At 37.6% G+C, this 21,005-nt stretch overlaps 1 protein-coding gene across 1 annotated transcript in view; it reads right to left on the bottom strand.

Moving 5' to 3' along the window:
- The window catches only part of LOC134797615 (uncharacterized), a 52,581-nt gene that overhangs the window by 26,034 nt on the left and 5,542 nt on the right, over positions 1 to 21,005 (bottom strand). Inside the window, exons 2-10 of the mRNA XM_063769930.1 lie at positions 18,369 to 18,472; positions 17,253 to 17,492; positions 16,879 to 17,041; positions 16,350 to 16,488; positions 16,060 to 16,272; positions 15,355 to 15,556; positions 7,156 to 7,327; positions 4,198 to 4,283; positions 3,502 to 3,601 (exon numbers count right to left, since the gene is read on the bottom strand). Coding sequence (XP_063626000.1) covers positions 3,502 to 3,601; positions 4,198 to 4,283; positions 7,156 to 7,327; positions 15,355 to 15,556; positions 16,060 to 16,272; positions 16,350 to 16,488; positions 16,879 to 17,041; positions 17,253 to 17,492; positions 18,369 to 18,472 — 1,419 coding nt within the window. The remainder of the gene's footprint in view (positions 1 to 3,501; positions 3,602 to 4,197; positions 4,284 to 7,155; positions 7,328 to 15,354; positions 15,557 to 16,059; positions 16,273 to 16,349; positions 16,489 to 16,878; positions 17,042 to 17,252; positions 17,493 to 18,368; positions 18,473 to 21,005) is intronic.

Here is a 21,005-nt window from a genome sequence, read left to right as displayed (position 1 = left end):
CAAAGACAGCGGCAAAGGTAAAGAGAATGTTATATGTTTCTATTGCACTGATGAGAACCATTCATACTTGAAATCGTCTGAGAATTGGGTGCAGTGCCAGAAATGTGGCCGCTGGGCACATACAGCTTGTGCCGGAGTGGATGACGAGAACCCGGAAGAGGTTTTAATTTGTTTTTCCTGTGAGGAGTAGTAAACAGGGAAAACAAATTAAGCCGACACGCAAGTAGAGGCTAGACCCCATCTTGCCCCCACTTGACGTCCCCGTCTTATCCCATATGTGGGGCAAGACGGGTTTTTTCTACTGTTTGCTAAATTGTTTTTTTTAGAATATGTTGATTATTGATCTCATTAAAACTTGTGCCAAATGATAGTCTATTAAATAGAGAATGTGCCTTAAATAAATAATAATTGTACTACTATAATAAGTCTGTCTTTTCGTTGTTCTACCTTAGCGTCCCCGTCTTATACACAGTTCCTCTACTCCCTAAAACCTATAAAACGACACCCATGACGTTTTGCACTTTAAATACGGATTATACGATCATTGTATTACAGGCATTATATCAACAAATACGTATACGTACCTAAATTTTTTTCAGTTAGTATCTGTTGTATCGGTTCACTATTATATGACTTGTACGAAACAGGCAACATTATACTAAAATATGTCAATGTCTTGCATTCAAATAAGCTTGTGGAATATAACGCGAAGTTTTCAAATTATCATAACACACATCTTTGATTCCAAAATAATCATCATTTTCGAATTCTGCACTCCCTGAAACCTTTAAAACGACACCCATGACGACTTTCATGACAAAGTGCACGGCAGACATCTTGGATTCCAAAATAGTCATTATTTTCGAAACCGGTACTCCCTAAAACCTATAAAACGACACCCATGACAACTTTCATGACAAAGTGCACGGCAGACATCTTGGATTCCAAAATAGTCATTATTTTCTAAACCGGCACTCCCTAAAACCTACAAAACGATACCCATGATGACTTTTATGACAAAGTGCACGGCAGACATCTTGGATTCCAAAACAGTCATCATTTTCCAATTCTGCAGTCCCTAAAACCTATAAAACGACATCCATGATGACTTTTATGTCAAAGTGCACGACAGACATCTTGGATTCCAAAACAGTCATCATTTTCGAATTCTGCACTCCCTAAAACCTATAAAACGACATCCATGACGACTTTTATGTCAAAGTGCACGGCAGACATCTTGGATTCCAAAGGAGTCATTATTTTCGAAACCGGCACTCCCTAAAACCTATAAAACTACACCCATGACGACTTTTATGACAAAGTGCACGGCAGACATCTCGGATCCCAAAATAGTCATTATTTTCGAAACCGGCACTCTCTAAAACCTATAAAACGACAACCATGATGACTTTTATGACAAAGTCCACGGCAGACATCTTGGATTCCTAAACAGTCATCATTTTCGAAACCGGCACTCCCTAAAACCTATAAAACGACACCCATGGTGACTTTTATATCAAACTGCATGTCAGACATATTTGGATTCCAAAACAGTCATCATTTTAGAATTCTGCACTCCCTAAACCTATAAAACGACATCCATGACGACTTTTATGATCAAGTGCACGGTAGACATCTCGGATTCCAAAATAGTCATTATTTTCGAAACCGGCACTCCCTAAAACTATGACAAAGTGCACGGCAGAGATCTTGGATTCCAAAACAGTCATCATTTACAAAACCGGCACTACCTGAAACCTATAAAACGACATCCATGACGACTTTTATGACAAAGTGTTTGGCTGCCATCTTTTTTTTACGTACAAAAATGACCCCCTGTCAACTTTCAATCGAGATTTAATCTAAAATTTTCTCGATTAATATTCAGATTAATTCAATTTCAATCGTATGTTAGGTCGAATAAATTAATCGCGAATAATTTATTCGACGAAAAAATTGACGAACAACTTTTTTATTCGATTAATTAGTCGAATATAAAGTTATTCGATTAATACTCATCTGTGGTCAAGTCTGTCGTTTCGATTCATATGACATTTCCGTAAGTTGATGAAAATCGACTAAAAAAAAACGATACAATTAAAACAAAAACCAAATGACAATAAAATGAAATTCGATGTGAAAAAAAGGTTATTTAATAAAACAAACACATAATACAAAGTTGCAAAAATCGGCATTAAAATCGATTCTACTAATTCGTTTATAATCGCTACATTTGACAAACGTGATGTAACCTTATGGTTAGCCTCATCACTATAGTGCATGCATAAATATAAATATGTCAATCCGTTGTCATTACTGTCACTATTTTACAATTTTAAAATCTCAAATACGGCGTAATCCTAATATTGTGGATATATATTGTCGGTTCGAAACCCTTTTTTAAATACGTTCTTTAATTTGAGGTAAGAGTTTAGCGTATCGACGGGATGAACATCAAATGTTTGACAGGTAAGATACCTAGGAACATTTTGTATGGGAATGCTTTTTCTTTCATTATTTTGTTTTCGTCAATTTTTTCAATGGTTTTAACAGTTATTCTGCTATTCTGGGCCGAGACTAATCCGACAAATCAAAAACCATGAAAATCGGTCCAGCCGTTCTCGGGTTATGGGTGCTGGAACAAACACGACTTTGTTTTTAGGGTTCCGTACCCAAAGGGTAAAACGGGACCCTATTACTAAGACTCCGCTGTCCGTCCGTCCGTCCGTCTGTCCGTCCGTCCGTCCGTCTGTCACCAGGCTGTATCTCACGAACCGTGATAGCTAGACAGTTGAAATTTTCACAGATTATGTATTTCTGTTGCCGCTATAACAACAAATACTAAATACAGAATAAAATAAAGATTTAAGTGGGGCTCCCATACAACAAACGTGATTTTTGACCGAAGTTAAGCAACGTCGGGCGGGGTCAGTACTTCGATGGGTGACCTTTTTTTTTGCCGTTTTTTGCATTATGGTACGGAACCCTTCGTGCGCGAGTCCGACTCGCACTTGCCCGGTTTATATATACTTATAGATAGATAGATATCTTATTTTTTTTCATTCAAGTCATTTATTATATGAATATAAAAGTAAAATAAAGGATAATCTTATTAATTCTTTTTGACATTGTATAATCTATTATTTAATAATTTTGACATGGCTAATATTTTGTTATAGATGTATATGCCATTGTAAATAGGTAAATAATATTAACCTACCTAACTATAATATTAAAATGTACCTACTTAGATTGTTGTAGGTATACGATCACTACGATACATAATTGCTTATGTATTCTTTTACTAATGTAATATATACAATGTTCAAAGTTAATACTGTACCTACTAAAATTAACTAGGTACCTACCTTAAAAAAAACTTGTTTTTCTCAATCCATGACTTCCGCGGGATCAATATAGGACTTTGTCCTTTAGTACACCTGCGTGAAATAAGTTTTTTTTCGAGCAAGTGTGATGAAAATGTACATATTAGTTACTTACTCAGTCCGTATGATTCGCCATCCATTTCACTGTAGGTGAGGAACTCGCCCGCGAGCAACATGTCATCGAACTTTTGCCGAGAAACTACTATGTAGTGGCCCTGGTAAAGTAAACCTAATTGATATAATCTGAGCAAGACAAAATTTGAAATAGGATAATAAAATATTAAATAAATAATTGATCAACTCCGAGAATGCCGTGTTGGCAAACTGTTTTAGCAGGGTTTATCCAGGCTAGTGTCGAACGTAAGGATTCCAACATCTGGGAGGCTTTTTTTACCACATAAAACTTAACTAAAACACGTTTCAATATTCGCATTGCTTCGAATAAGATGTTAGGATTTTTATGAGACACATTTTATAGCTTAAAATTTAACTATTTCGGTTTTATTGTCTATGTTTAGAGCTCTTTAGCATTTCATCTTATTCACTGAAGCGCTAAAAGCGCTTTCCATAACGCATGATGCCTTCAGGCACGCATTCAGAGAACTGTGTTTATTGGTCGATAGGGCCCGTGTGCGAGTTGCGGCTTTTCTATAACTCATGTCATTATGAAATTTACCAGTCGTCATTTATATCTCCTGCGGGGTGTCACCGCATGCTGTATATCGACCGAGTTATATTGACCAATGAAACTGAGCCTTTAGGCTTGAAAAAAAAACGCGTTGTTGGAAATAACAATCAATTATATAAATACCGGGGTATGGAAAACAGCTGTTGTGTGCTGGCGGCCAAGTTTTATCTTCGAGTCGTATTCGGCAGCAAGTCGGCGCGCTAGAGTGCCTGCAACATTTACGGTGTATCATACCAATATTGCAACAGGTTTATGCTTCGTGAATGGGTTATAGTGGACGTAAACCAGGTTTCATAGCATGCAGCGAGGAAAACTTTGTAGGACGCCTGTTACTAGTGTATTTAAATACAAATCAAATCTATAACAAATTGATAACAAGAAATTACTATATGAATAGGCCTCTGTGTCGTAGTTTTCGATTTACACTTAGTTAAGAGAGGGCGTAAAGCCCGGAAATTAGAAGGCAATATATTTAGGTAAGATATAGGTAATAGCGCGTCGCGAAATTTACGACGAAAGATTTAGCCACCGCGCGGGTTTTTACCGTTTATCTCTATTAGGTACTCAGTAAATACACTTCATACAGATCCCTCTGCTATATCACTAGCTATTTCATACTAAAATTATAATGCTACCTATATTATGCAGGGTAACGTTATACATTTGAAAATGAATTAAAATTAGACATGTTTTCGTGATTTTTGAAGTGAAAACTTCTTTAGCGGCGCTGTGCACTTTTTGTGATGGGGAAAAAATGTTAAACTCGCGAGAGCGTAAGACGTAAGACGCTTCGTAAGACGGACACGTGACCTGGCGGCTTAGCACGGTCGCGTTTTTATCCCTTGTCACCATGCCTGTCACGTTCTAACAAGTATGTAAGTGCGAAAGGGACGCGCATAGTGATAGTCGATAAAAATGGAACCGTGCTGAGCCCGCTGATCGAAAAACTGTTACAATGTCATTGAGTTTTCACTTCTGCCGGCACTCCCGGAGTGCAACCCGTTGTTTTTTTTTATCGAACCAACTTTAGCTTTTTTAGATTTAGCTTGAAGTTTGCCCTTGCAAATATATAGTTTAGTTTCCGTGGGATTTTTTCATGACATTTAATTTTACCCTTAATTAAAACGTAGGTATAAAATTTCAATATAAAAAAACTACAATTTTGCATTAGTCCCCTCTTAATGATATGGTTTACTTGATCAAGATATTCGATAGTTCCATTTATTGTTCATATATTAATTTGTTCTAGTTATTTCACTACGAGCTTTAATATTGGGTATTGTGAATGGTCGACGGTCGACGGTCGGCTAGACGGTCAGGCGCTTGGTTCGAACTAGGGATGTTGCAGATGCAGATATTTTGACATCCGCGGATGCGGATGCGGATATTTAAGTCTCACATCCGCGGATGCGGATGCGGATGTCAAGATTTGGTACTTAAAAAACGTCAAATATCACATTTTTAGCATTTTTTATTTAAAAAAAACAAAACGTATTTGAGCAAGAATATAGGTGCGTTTTATTTAATAAACAGTAACTTAGCCGACTTTTCGGGATCTAGACGATTTCATTATATACCGGGTGTGGCCTGTAACATGAGCAAAAAATTAAACTGTAGGCTGTACTCCTCATACTGACCAACATTTGTTCAGCGACTTTTAAAAATAACTTGTGGTTTGATTTTTATTACACTTTAAAGTTTATTCTAAGACGCAATATATTGCGAATTTTGTTATGTTTAAGGCGTGACAAGCAACGTCAATCACAATAATATGGCGTGGCGATGGCGTCCATTGAAGATAATATTTATTTTGTATGAAAAATAGGGAGTCTAAATACTTCATAATTTTTAAAAGTTGTTGAACAAAAGTGTCACCGTTTGAGGAGTACAATCTATGTTTTAATTCTTTGCTCATGTTACAGGCCACACCGTGTATAATGACGAAATTACCTAGCACTTACGCCGCCGGCGCTACCGCTAATACGTTCCTGTTACCGACTTGGTCGACATCCGCATCATGCGGATGCTCCGCATCGATTTTGTGCGGATGCGGATGCAGATGCGGATGTTGAAAATCATGCGGATGTTCCGCGGATGCGGATGCGGATGCGAATATCCGCAACATCCCTATATAGTTCGAACTCGAAGTGAAGTCCTTTACTATCAATAAGTTTTGGTAGCTATTAATATCGAGCGCCCGTTAAACTTGCTCTGTCCAGACCTTGTAGGACCCTTTGGCCTTATTGAGGCGTATATCTATTTAATAGCCAACTATCAAAGTGGCTCTACTGATCATAAACATTTTAATTAAACAACAACATACGGTGGAAGTAACATGCTTTTATTGCGTAATTAGGACTAATAGACTCATAGTATGGTATGAAAGCAAAAAAAAGAAACAAGAAGGAAGGCACCAGATGAGAAATGACTGCAGCGTTGACATCTGACGATTTACGCCTTGTGTTCCGTATGGACCGGCATGATAAACCTTATTTAGGTACAGCGTAGGTACATCGTAGATCGTAGTTATGTCTGTACGGTTGTGGGACTTTGTTAAGTAGTAATGTGGAAAATACAAGATTTACAATAAATGTGAGGGATTTGTTTAAACAGCTCATGCATAGAAAAACTACAAGGTATGATTGCGAAATAATCATAGAATTTATATCGTCTTCGGTTACCGCGATAGTTATTAATGAAATAATACAATTTAAACAGATTCGCGTATAACATTCATTATATTCAACAGTCTGAAACAGTGTGCTAATATTTGCGCACGACCTCTTGTCCGACGAGCATGACGAGGGGCATTTCCATCGTGTCCGCGGGCGTGACGGATATCCGTAACAGCTGTTCCGAATATATCAGCAGGAATATGTTCACGGCAAGTATGCTAAAGGGATTTTGTCCAACGTACACGAAACACGGAACTTCCGTGTCTATGCGGGCGACCTCAAGACGACAAAAGCTGTATTCAAGACATGCGGACGATATCTTTTCCTCATAAGTAGGTACACATAGGAATATCAGTGCGAATGACCAAGCACTTATAGCTTTCGCAGCAGAATGTGTTCACGGTACCTTTGCCGACGGCCTCTTCTCCGACGAGCACGACGAGGGGAACCTCTTCTGTGTCCGCGGGCGGTGTCACGGACACGCGGGCGCGAGACAACTGTTCCACGTACAGCATCCGCAGCAGGCGCCGACACGCGAACGTGGTCACGTCAGGGCACATATCCATTTTGAATCTGCTCTGTTTGATGAAATATAATTTTATTAAAAGAGATACGATGAACTTAATGAACGCGATATACTTGGAAGTCACTCGTTTTAGTTATATATATAGTCCGTCTCATGCACCGAGTATGTATGGTGAGAGAGTTTCTGATACTGAATCGAATACAAAAAGTTTTTTTCAAATGCTTCAAAACATTGCTTTGAGCCAAAAGGTTAACAATAATATTGTGTATTTTTTATCAATTAAAAAAAGTCATTCGGACATTGAATTAGTAATTAATAAGTTTCCGTTATTGTAATTCGTATGAATATTATTTTAATATAACCACATCACCGCAGCTAGTAAGTAAAATATATATGTGTTAAACCAGAAGTTTTCAGTTAAGCCAGTGATGGCCGCGGGTATTAACGATTACCGCAAACATGCCGCATTAATTTAAAATAAAGGCGGATTTATTATTTGCAACTATAACTGAAGTTCGCCATGTTTGTCAGACGAGCTAAATATGATGCGCTACAGAGCTGACGTTTATATATTCATATCAATATCACCCCAAGTAACACAAAAGTATTGTTTGAATAATAGATCATTCCGTACTGTATGCTGAATAAGGTAGCTGTATAACGTCTGTATAAGCGCTTATACAGACGTTATACAGAAGGTTTGGGCGCAAAGTGGGCTAGCCCACGCCGCTTATTACTGAATAACAGTAATGTAATAACTGTATAAGTGTGTGCCCACACATTGAATCGCTGAATAACACTTGTATAGAGGCTGTCAAAAGCTTCTATACCGCTTTTAAACCAAAGTTATCCGGCTTTGTATAGAATGACTCAGTTAGTCACACGTTATGCAGCTTTTGGTTCAAAAGTGCATTGTTACAGAAAATATATTCAGCTATTTGTGTATGATTTGTCTTCCATTTTAATTTGTGAGATCGTGTCAAAGTGTAGTGTCTGAAGTGAATACAAAATAAGGAGGACATTACCCATATATTGATTTGATGTTTACATAACATCAATTTCATTGCGCATGCGACTTTACTGTTAATATATATATATACATTTTATTTAAAATTTTAAAGCGCCGCGTAAATAATGCACTGTTTAGAAAGTAAATATAGAAAATGTAGTACTCCACTTTTAAATTTGTAATTTTTTTTGCGGTGTTTAGATGTTTTAGTGATAGAAAATGTACTTTAACAAGTTATGCTACGATAAAACTAGTTTTATAAATGAATATAAATGGGTTTTTCAGTTCATTTTAAATTCCTATTTAATTTTAGAGGTTAGAATATGAGCAACCGTAATGACGTCCGACTGTGCTGAATATAAGCTGCTGCCACAGCTATTATGTGCTAAATTTCTGAATCGGCATTCACATTATTCGCGTTACTAAGCTACATGTTAGATAATAATGGTTTTAGAACAACAAGTTTTGAATAACATCAGTATAATAGTAATTGTTTTCGCAATCTTAAAGCATATTAGGGTTCTATACACAAATGGTAAAAACCACATAGATCCTCACTAGTTTGATGAGAAACATTATAGGTATGTAACACGGGCAATATTCAATCCTACTTCCTACTAATATTATAAACGCGATATAATATTTAAGTTATATGATAAATCTGGGGGCACGGCAGACTACACAGTTATTTTTTCCGTTATCAGTTCCGACAAATATGTAGTAGGTAAAGGTATACGCAAAGATGTACGAAGTGAGTACGAAGATGTGTATAGTATGAGTATGGTGTGGTTACGAGTATGGTATGAATATGAATATGGTATAGGTGCGAAGGTGCGGGTATATTAGTAGCGGGTATCATGGGTATGAGTACAAGTATAGTTTGGTATGGGCAGTATTGTTTAGGTATGAGTACGAGTATAGTGTGGGATGGGTATGAGTAGACCCACTTGAAACCTAAAAACAGTCCGTTCAAAATCGACAGGAGAACCGATTTCGCTATATTTTAATGGGGGTGATTATTTTATTTTTCACATACCCAGTCCAGTCTACAAGTTTTTAATGCAACAATATCAATAACTAGCATTTGCCACCTTGTTTGCAAACGAGCAACAACCTTAAATGACCATTGGTAAACTTTATCTCGTTGCAGTAAGGTATGCAAATGGTCAGTTAACAGTGTTTACGATGGTAGCTAGCAATTGTTTTACGTCATTAAAACGACAATGCATCTTGTGTAAAATAACCAATCGAAGAGAATTGTTAAGAAAACTAAACCTCGATTTTTTAAATAATGGTTGGATTAAAGAATAAATACGCAAGATGCGTTCAAAATAAAATAAGAACACGCTCAAGCTCAAAGCAAACAGGCTCTAGTAGCACTGTTGACCGTGTATAAACTTATAAAGCTACGGCCCATATAACCATTCCAGTCGCAGAATCACAAAGTGGTAACTAAATGTCAGATGTGTCGTAACAGAGTCCACACAATGTGTCTAGAATTGTTTCGAAACAAAGTGTCGTCGCCGTGTCTACACTTTTCCGTAACAAGGTGTCGACACATTTGTGTGCACTTTGCGTGCGGTTTGCGACTAAATCTGACAGCAAATTTGTGACAGCAAATGTCAATATAAAATACCTCTTGAAAACCAAGGTTTGTCAAACTACTATTAGTGTCTCGTGTGCTCGTAATTCTAGTAAGTCATCATGGGCAATGCAAATGATAATAATCGACCGAAACCATATAAACACCCAACACCCGTCAACCTTTTACAGAAAAGTTTTTAAAGAAATTCAATAAGCTACTTAGGTCAGGCAACGAATGCTCTAAAAGTTGTAGAGGGAAATGCTCGGAACACAATTTTTGACTCCGTAACTCGGTTTGACAAGTTAGGAGGTGAACATATCAAAAGTCCCCGGCCGTAGCCCTTGAGCGGGGGGGAGAGAGGGGGCTTTGAAGGTCCCATTTTCCCGTTTTTCGATTATATCTCGGAAACTATGCATCTCAGCGACATGGCCACTTATACAAAATGAAAGTTAATTTAATTTGTTACAAGTTTATTCAGTCAATTTTTTCGATATGTTGAATAGTTTTTGAGATATCGCCTCTGGAAAGTTTATTTAGGGCTCTCAATTTTATCTTGATATATCTATATCAGTGAAGGTGCTAGGCCGTGTTTGGTATCGTTTTCGTATAAATCTGGGGTGCTGAATCCATTTAAGATATCACATTGACACCATTCCACAAAATAAAAATAAATCTTTTTAGGGTTCCGTACCTCAAAAGGAAAAAACGGAACCCTTATAGGATCACTCGTGCGTCTGTATGTATGTCCGTCTGAATACACAAAATAGTTCTTTACCTATAGACGACAGGAAAACCTATTAGAAATGTGCAGTCAAGCGCGAGTCGGACTTAATATACGGAACCCTTAATACGCGAGTCCGACTCGCACTTGGCCGGTTTTTTGAAACTCTTCTTGACGCTTAAAAGCTGAACCGATTTCGTTGAAATTTGGTATAGAAATAGTTTGCGTCCCGGAACAGGACATAGGATAGATCTTATAACCAAAATCATTTTTTGAAGGTGTGAAAAGTGGCGTGGAAATTTGTACGGGAAATCAATAACCGCTGAACCGATTTATATGAAATTTGGGATGGTCTACATCTTTGATTTAGTTAAAAATGATGAAAAAACATGACTTCAAACCTAAACTTAAACAGTATTAACTTCAAAAAGTCAATTCTGAATTCCCCCCTACACCTCATTTCACACCTTTAAAGGATGATTTTTGAGATAACTTATTATATCCTGTCTCGGGACTCAAAATATATGTGTATCAAATTTAAATTAAAACTGTTCAGCAGTTTAAGCGTGAAGAGGAGTTTAAAAGAAAGTATTTTAATAAGTTTATATGTTTTTACTTCGGAATGGTGTCAATGTGATACCTTAACTAAATTTGGTACTGCGAATTTATACGAAAACGATACCAAACATGGCCTCGTAGAAGTTGTAGAAGTCAAAATAAAATTGAGAGCCCTAAATTCTTACTTGGCCAAACTTGTGTAGAAGGAAAAGGTAAAATAAAAGTCTTCGGCAGGAATATAAAACACAAATATATTTTTTTTTTGCGTTACTATTTCATTCATAAAATATAAACATACCTTGATTATACTATTCTAGTGAGATCCTCATAGATAAACAAAAACATTTACTTAAAAAATTACAAGGTCGAAATGTCACGGAACTTGTGAGAGTAATATGTGAAAAATAAAAACTTTCATGACAAAAAAAATCTGGACACAATTTAAGAATCACCCAATTGCGTCGAGGAATCATCTGTATTTTTGCTTGTTTCATTACCTCCTCGCTTCTTTTTTGTCCTTTGTATTCTGTAGCAATTTGTTAGATCTGAAAATAAAGATAACTTGCGTCGTCACGGATGTCGATTTATAGGTTTTAGGGAGTGCAGAATTCGAAAACGATGATCATTTTATAATCCAAGATGGCAGCTACGTATTTTGTCATAAAAGTGGAATCCAAAATGGTTATCATTTTCTAAATCTGCGCCCCCCCCAAAACCTATAAAACGACACCCATGACGACTTTTATGACATAGTGCATGGCCGCCATTTTGGATTTCAAAATGGTCATCATTTTCGAAATCTGCGCCCCCTAAAACCTATAAAACGACATCCATGACGACTTTTATGACATAGTGCATGGCCGCCATCTTGGAATCCAAAATGGTCATCATTTTCGAAATCTGCGCCCCCTAAAACCTATAAAACGACACCCATGACGACTTTTATGGCATAGTGCATGGCCGCCATTTTGGATTTCAAAATGGTCATCATTTTCTAAATCGGGGCCCCTAAAACCTATAAAACGACGTCCATGACGACTTTTATGACATAGTGCATGGCCGCCATCTTGGAATCCAAAATGGTCATCATTTTCGAAATCTGCGCCCCCTAAAACCTATAAAACGACACCCATGACGACTTTTATGGCATAGTGCATGGCCGCCATTTTGGATTCCAAAATGGTCATCATTTTCAAAATTGGGGCCCCCTAAAACGTATAAAACGACATCCATGACGACTTTTATGACACAGTGCATGGCCGCCATTTCGGATTCCAAAATGGTCATTATTTTCGAAATCGGCACTCCCTAAAACCTATATATCGACACCCATCTCGACACCCATCTCGACTTTTATGACAAAGTGTTTTGCTACCATCTGCATGCAAGACATTTCTATTATTTTTACGTACAAAAATGGCCCCCTGTCAACTTTCAATCGAGATTTAATCGATAATTTATTCGATTAATATTCAGATTAATTCAATTTCAATCTATGTTAGGTCGACTAAACTAATCGCGATTAAAATTTGAGAATTAACTTTTTTTATTCCATGAATTAGTCGAATAAACAGTTAATCGATTAATGCCCATCTCTGACCACGGAATTTTTACAATTTGAGAATATCTGAAAACAAATCAACACAAGGAGCCATTTTGCAAATCCAGTAACATACCAGTAACTTTGTTATTACTTTTGACAGCGCGTGTCATGTGTCAACACAGAGTCGACACAAAGTCGAAACATTGCAACTACTTTGTGACTGCAATATTTCTCAGCCTTAAACCATATTTATACATCATAATTAACAAGTTTCGTAGTATGTAAAGCGTTATTTCTGTTATTTAAGTATAGTATACGCATCGAAGTACTAAAAATGCTTCAAATAATATAGTTATGAACACAGGCACTGAGAAGTAAACAATTTCATTTCCGGCTAAACTAAAACAATGTGGTGGCGCGTTGATTATATTACACTTAGTTTATCAAATCACTCGAGCAGTTTAATTCCCCATAATAATTTAAGTCATATTGTAATATAAATGCAAACAATATATAATTACGTCTTGTAATCCGTTTTAGAGATGGCGTATTAATGTCACTTATTTTTATTTAAGTATTTTTCCATCTGACAGTTTCCATTTGACAGGAACAAAATGAACGAATGAACGAATGATTTTGGCATAAAGTAGTCGCAAACCCGAAACAATGTGTGCACACGGCGACCACACTTTATGTCACTTTGTGTCATGTGTCGACCCTTCCCCATTTCTGGTAACTGTGTCGACACGGCGACGACTCTGCGACTGGAATTGTGACCGAAACAGACGGTGTCGACACAAGATGTGTCAACACCGCGTCGTAACGGCGACTGGAAATGGTTGTATGGGGGAACCCTCTCCACCGCGCATTTGTTGATACTAAGCAGTAGTTTGAATAGCGCTGCTCATTGCGTTCATTTTGCAGCTTTTAGCAAGAAAAGATAGTATATGTGTACTAAAATCGCTATAACTTAAGTATAAGTGTTGTTTTAGTATTTATTATTCAGACGTTATGTATATAAAAGCCATAACTAACCCATATATGCAGCTACTGAATAACAAATAATATGTGGATTTCATTACAGCTTCCAGTAATAGCGTCCACCTTTATTCAAAAACTAGCATTAAAACTGAAACTGCAACCGCTTTTATACAGTTGAAAGTCTTCACCGACGCTTCTTTTCAGCATTTAGTAGCCACTATCACATTTTTCTTAATATTGTCTGCTTAATATCTCACGACACAAAATATATACAGCTAATTGCTGCTAATGCTGCTATTATGCAGCTTTTAGTAACCACAAATGCTTTAAGCTGAATAATGTCTGACTAACGGTGTAAGAAATAAGTATTATTCAGCTTTAATATGCAAAACCGATACTATGCAAAATTTATTCAGCATTTAGGCCCCACTAGGCCCACATATTTTCTTATTCCGAATTTAGTAATTTCCACCGCTTATACACAAAATTTATGCAATCTTAATTTGAATAAGATGATTTTACTCTATTATCCTGCTTGTGTGTTACTTGGGACATTACGATACGACACGTCAGTGATACATTATATCAATCTTAGTATGTATTAAGCGGAAGCTAACTTCGTAACGCACATGTGGGTAATAGTACTTTATGCAACTGATACTTACTTACTGAAAGGTCTTATAATATGAGTGTGGTTTATTGCAAACTGTTTCAGAGGACTAGTATCATGTCTAAAAAATATTTAACGTTGTTTCTGGGTGTTGCAGTAAAGACGCACGAAGACGCGTAATTATATTGGTGTCTAGTGTTGGCCGAACGTTAATTGCAATTGACCATTAACCATTACAAATTGAACCGTAAACTGTAACCGTAACGGTTCGATTTGTAATGGTTAATGATCAATAATGGTTTTTAACGTTTCGGCCAACACTGTGCTGTCCGTGTCCCGACCATGATTCCGACTGTCACGAGCGGGATATTGGAGTGGAAGAGCTGGGTCAATGTACGAAATTCTTCTGGCTTTGCGTACTTAGTTTAGCTTATGGACTGGCTTCAGTTCCATAGCGTTTATTGAGGAATAGCGACAATATATCGTATAAAATGTTCAGATTGGAACACAGGTCCAATGCACTCCGTCGATTGATAGGGGTCAACTTGCGTGGCAACTTTAACGTATCAAATTTAAAAATATAGTAGGCAAAATTCCAAGTTCTCTAGCTTCTTCATATCGGTGTATAATTTTAGGTTAGTTACTTGACGGACAGGATCAAGATCCGTAGCGTCCAGGTTGAGAAGCAGCGGGAAGGTATCGCAGACGTCGTGCGCGTATCCGGGCGCCTCGCAGCCGGGGTTGGCGCAGAGATCGAGCACGGTGAGCCGGCGCAGCTGGCGCATGTATACTGCCAGCTCGAGCAGTGAACCGAGCCTGTTGTTGCGGGCGTAGAGTTCGTTATTTTAGGTTAGTTACTTGACGGACAGGATCAAGATCCGTAGCGTCCAGGTTGAGAAGCAGCGGAAAGGTGACGCAGACGACGTTATCGTATCCGGGCGCCTCGCAGATGGGGTTGGCGCGGAGATCGAGCACGGTGAGCCGGCGCAGCTGGCGCATGTAAACTGCCAGCTCGAGCAGTGAACCGAGCCTGTTGTTGCGGGCGTAGAGTTCGTTATTTTAGGTTAGTTACTTGACGGACAGGATCAAGATCCGTAGCGTCCAGGTTGAGAAGCAGCGGAAAGGTGTCGCAGACGACGTGCTCGTATCCGGGCGCCTCGCAGATGGGGTTGGCGCGGAGATCGAGCACAGTGAGCCGGCGCAGCTGGCGCATGTAAACTGCCAGCTCGAGCAGTGAACCGAGCCTGTTGTTGCGGGCGTAGAGTTCGTGTAGCCTGCGTGAAAGTGATTTCGTGTACACAATATGTAAAAGTAAACTACATCGTAACTCGTAGATTATGTTTTATATTAATTAAGAAAAAATCGTTGGTGGTCGAGCATGCGCGTTGGAATGGTCAAGCGTCAAACTCACAGTCCTTTCTAATGAACGTCCGGGCAAGATTATAAAATGAGAACGCATTATATTTATAATATAATACTTTGATAATTATAATAATACTTAGCATATTAGTTATGTTATTTTGTTAAATAGGTTGCTATGATGGTGTCTATTTATTTTACTCGCGGCCCTCTGTATTATGCGTATTATGCTTATTACTTATATGTTAGGTACTTCGTTTTTCTTATGATTAGAAAAAGAATACAAAATCTTGACAACTCTTTATAGAAAAACGCTTTAAAAAAAATAGTACCTAATAACTTATAAAACAAAAGAGACTGGGACATTTTACCTTACAATACATTTGGAAAATACTTTAAACAAATATCTCATACATACCTCGTACATCCGGAAAATAACTTCATGGACTTTAAATTATTTTCGTTCAGATTTAGATAGTCAAGTTCCAATAACGTCCAAAGTCCCTCGTCTGGTCCTAGTTCGAAGCTCGAAATGTTGTTGTAAGACACATCCAACCATAATAATCGCAGATGGTTCAAGTTTTCCAAGCGCTGGATGTGGTTAAACGATAAATCTAGATGACGAAGATATCTAGAAAAGTTTGTCATAATTAGGTACTTGTTTGTGAGCAAACGCGTAACTGACAACAAAAATGATATGAATTAAACCTTAAACTTTGCAGACCGCTTATACTTTTGATGTTGTTGTGAGACAAGTCTAAAATAGTAATCGACCAAAACATAGCTAGGTCTCTTATCTTTTTCACTGAATTGTATTTATAATGAACTTCTGTGAGAAACCATTGCGCTGAAACAGAAAACCACTCTTTAAGATTTGTAGTATTTTTACATGTTTTCGCAGAATCGATTGCTTTTCCGGTTGGAAAAATCAGGCGCGGTACTGATATCGGCTTACGACGATGTCGCTGGAAATGAGGAGATCAGTGAACAGCCAGTCGGTAAATAGGAAAACCTTCTGTAATGGATAAAACCCGGTGTTTTGTGCCAAGACGGGACCACGTTTCCCGCATTGCATCGGGAACGCCCGCTTTCCGGTTAGCGCGAGCCAAACGAGAGCTATCGAATTGAGCGCGAGCGGGGCCGCTGGGTACATTATGTTACCGTTAACCTTCCCGTCGCTACACCCGGGACAGGTAATCCAACTCACGTATCGATACTAGACTAATGTTTTATTTACGTGTGCTATAGTCCAATACGGTTTCCAGTCTGTTGAAATTCACGGACAGATACTGCAGGTAGAGAAGGTGCGACAGAACACTTAGGTTTGACAGCCGATTCGACGATAAATCCAAGTATACCAAATATTTATAATGTTGCAGTACGTCAATATTCTGCAATCGCTGTAATTGAAAAAGGCGTTAAGGCATGGTTAAGCCGCATTAAGACAGTAATAAATGAGAGTTATGACTTCATTTACAATAAAATCAACAGTCCGCATTGTAAAGAGGGCTTAAAAAAAGTCTAAAAATCTGTTACATAAATAAATTGGATTTTACAGAGACTACAACCAAAAATGGTTTTACAAATTAGATAAACACGAGTCGATTTAACCTTTCCTGTGAGGTTTAATTTGATATAAACGTAGTCTTCCAGTATCGGGATACGGTGCAGGTAGGTGAGGCAGGCGGCGACCATGTCCCTCGTCAGGACCCCGCCGACCAGCTCGGCCACGTCGCGCAGTCGGAGCACTTGCACCGACGGCGAGTACGCGTCCTCGTACAGCTCAGGGAAGTTGTAGAAGCAGCCCCAGAGTTGCTCTTCGTTCATCAATGGCGTCACGTTATGTGGGAACTAAGAATAAATTCATTCTGTTACGGCTTGTGGCATTAGTACATAAAAATAATATTTGGGATGAGACCTTAACGTTCTACATAGAGAAGCAACGTTATTGTGTAAAAAGGCAACTCTTGTTGCAACCCAAACAAACGTAACTCTTGTTAATCTTTCAAATGAGCTCTCTGATTTCTCTCGGTTGGCAAAATCACAGTACGAGTATTTCAAGTTAAAACGACATCCGATAAGACATTTTTACCTCGGGGAAATACTAGTCGCGGCGAGTGATGAAATGTGACCCTACTCAAGGGGACGTACATCAAATTGGTGGGGACTGGGGACGCGATCCTGCCGTTACTTTTGAGCCCTACATCACCTCAAAAGATGTTTAACGGCCCTTTTACCTGCGTCGCATATTATATTGCCAAGGGGGTTGTTGACGAAAATATTTCATGCCCAAGTTTATATTCATGAATTTTACATGCAACGCCAAACAACTTTCAGGTATGCCTGATTCGGAGTTGGAAAAATATGATAATTAATAATGTACGCGAACAGTACGGTTACCATCAGTTTGTCACTGACATAAACGCCGTCGAGAACGTAATTTACTTTCTATACATCTCGCTCGCACTCGCATATTAGTGCAAACGGGATGTATAGAAAGTAAATTACGTTCTCGACGGCGTTTATGTCAGTGACAAACTGATGGTAACCGTACAGATTTCGTGCCGTTTTCCGGAGCCCGTAAACGTGAAAGAATTTTCAATTTTCGGAGCCGTAGTGGGAAATGGAATATGAAGCGAGTATCTTGTTGAATTGAAACAAAAAGCCTGAAAATTTTCTGTTTTTTTTTTATCATACATATAATGTGGTGGGAATGACTGGGCTTACTGTTTCGATAAGTATGTCCTCTGGGTAACTCCGTAGGTCTTCGAGCAACTGAGAAGGGAGCGTGATTCTTCTATGGACTGTTAAATTTTGTTTTAAGATACCACCTGAAAGAATCCAACATATACATATTCAGTCAGACATATGTAATGTAAGCTAGTTGAGTAATTTTTGAAGTGAAAACTTCTTTAGCGGCGCTGAGCACTTTTTGAGGTGGGGAAAAAATGATAAACTCGATTCAGCGTAACGCGTAACGCGTAACGTAACGCTGACGTCATGTGTCACGGACAATGTTATTCACCAAAGAACTTTAGTCATAACGTATCATAATCAGGTCAATTATTTAAAACTGGACTTTTATATTAAGCAATAAAGCTCAATGTTCTAATCTTGTACGGGCTGAAATACGAGGATCTCACAGTTACATTCTAACTTTATATCACTCAAATATAATTCAATAAAGCTTCATCTTGATGAAATCGCTAATAAAAGTGAACTCTAGTACTGGTGAATAAAACTCAAAATATCATGACCAAATATATTTAGATGCGAGGTCTGCAAGGTAACTTTACAATTTCTATTCGAATTTTAAACAATTAACGCTACAAATTTAAGCTCACTGGCCAGCAATTTCGGAACTAAAGTTTTTCAATAGAAAGGAGGATGGGTCAATTATAGTGTGTCAAAGGACTGTCTAATTTCAAACATAGATAGAGAGAATCATACTATCTTTGTCTTACACTAGTACTGGCACCCAAAATAAAAGGATGAGTATAGTTTTTTTTGTTCCTATTTACTGACAAATTGGTTTGATCAGCTATACACGGTGTAACATGAGGAAACCGAATAATTTTAACCACGCATTTCTGAGGTCAAAAGAAGGAAAAAATGTAGTATAAGTTTAGGTCAATTTCGCCAAAATCATATTTTTTTTTGTTTTGTTTTTTCAATTTTTTGAATGTATTTGTACATAAAAAATAAATGTTATGGGTAAACTTGTCACTGAAAATTGATTTTTCCTTTTTTTTTCCTAAAACCTACTTTTTGCAAAGTGTTACTTGTCACTTTTTGACATCTATCAATAAGGATATTTAGACTACGTCCCATAGCAGCAACATCACCATCAAAAAGGTCTTTTACAGTATGTAACAACAAAAACTTGTTTATTTCTAAATTAATATTATCTCTGAAACTAGGCGAATTTCAAAAAAGTTTATAGGACATTTTTGTCTCTAAATATGATCAGGAATACGCTGTTAAAATTATTCGGTTTCCTCATGTTACACCGTGTATACATAGTGCTGCTTACATTTTGGACTAGTCATTGAGTTTTCACTTCTGTCGGCACTCCCGGAGTGCAACCCGTTTTTTATGTGCCTAAATCGCGTCATATTTTAATACATATCCTCCTGAGTCCCGATAAAAATATATAAGTATTTAGGCTATATACATCCCGCTCCTGAGTGTAAGTATTTTAACACGAGAGGTGGAGCTATAGTCTCACGCTGGCCACAAGCGGGTTGGGTACTTCATACCTTTGAATTTATTATTCTCGGATTTACGGAGGTAGGAGGTACGGAGGAGGTTTTCTTCATCGACAAGCGACTGCTAAATATTAATAGTAACGTAAAGGTTCCGTCACACAGGCGCGTTTTCCGGGCGGGGCGTGAACGGGGCGGGCCGCTTTTACTTATAAAACACTCACCCGCCTGTGGGACGGAACCTTAAGTGTTTTAGTAGTTGTTTAACACCTCGTGCTAATATTGCAAAACAAATTTTGCCACCGAGTGAAACACAAAATCTTCACCACACTTAACGCAAGGAAAATACTAACTATAAAATATCAAACAAAATCAAATCCAAATGAACCTTATGTACATATTTATCATTCAAAATGATCATTTAGAAGTCAATTCTACCAGCCAACAAAAGGTAAACAATTCAAAATTTGCATCACATTACTTTGTCCCACATGTGGATAAAATGCAACTTCTCATCAGTTTTTGAACAATCCAGAGAGCCTTTACCAGTTGGTGTGGTGAAATAGTAGATTGTTAACCATGGGAGTTATCTTTTCAGTCTCGGACTAAACCAATGAGAAAGTCGCACGTGTCGTAGGGCCACCTTAACGTTAGACTAACATTAACGTTAGTCATATAATAAGATTTAAATAAAACTACTAACATATAATAGTGTAGTAAATAAAGGTAGCGGACCCCGCAGTAATTCCTCAGCCAGAAAAAACTTTACAGTATGATAAAGTATCAATAAATAAAAAGTATTGTATAAATTTCCAAAGAATAATAATAATAGAATTAAAGTAAATACCTAAAGTCTTAAATCGTTAATATCTTTTTACGGAAAAATGCTCCGTTGAAACTTTCTTCACCGGATATATTCATGTAACGTATTGCAACAATATATGAAATATCAAAAAAAATATCCCAGCAGAAATACCAATATTAATAAAATATAATTTTTTGGCGTGTCTTGGACCGGAAAATTGCTCCGTCAAATTTTTTCACTGGAATGCCATTTTATTGCAGTTTTATATCTACAAAATGAAAATCTAAAAAAATTACCATGTAACTGTACTATTTTCAAAAATTACCTTTTTACTCGCTGTGGAAAATTTCTCTA

Source organism: Cydia splendana, chromosome 15, assembly GCF_910591565.1.
Source record: "Cydia splendana chromosome 15, ilCydSple1.2, whole genome shotgun sequence".
NCBI lineage: Eukaryota > Metazoa > Arthropoda > Insecta > Lepidoptera > Tortricidae > Cydia > Cydia splendana.
Note: the sequence above shows the minus strand (reverse complement) of the source record. Positions and strands in the feature narration are given on the sequence as shown.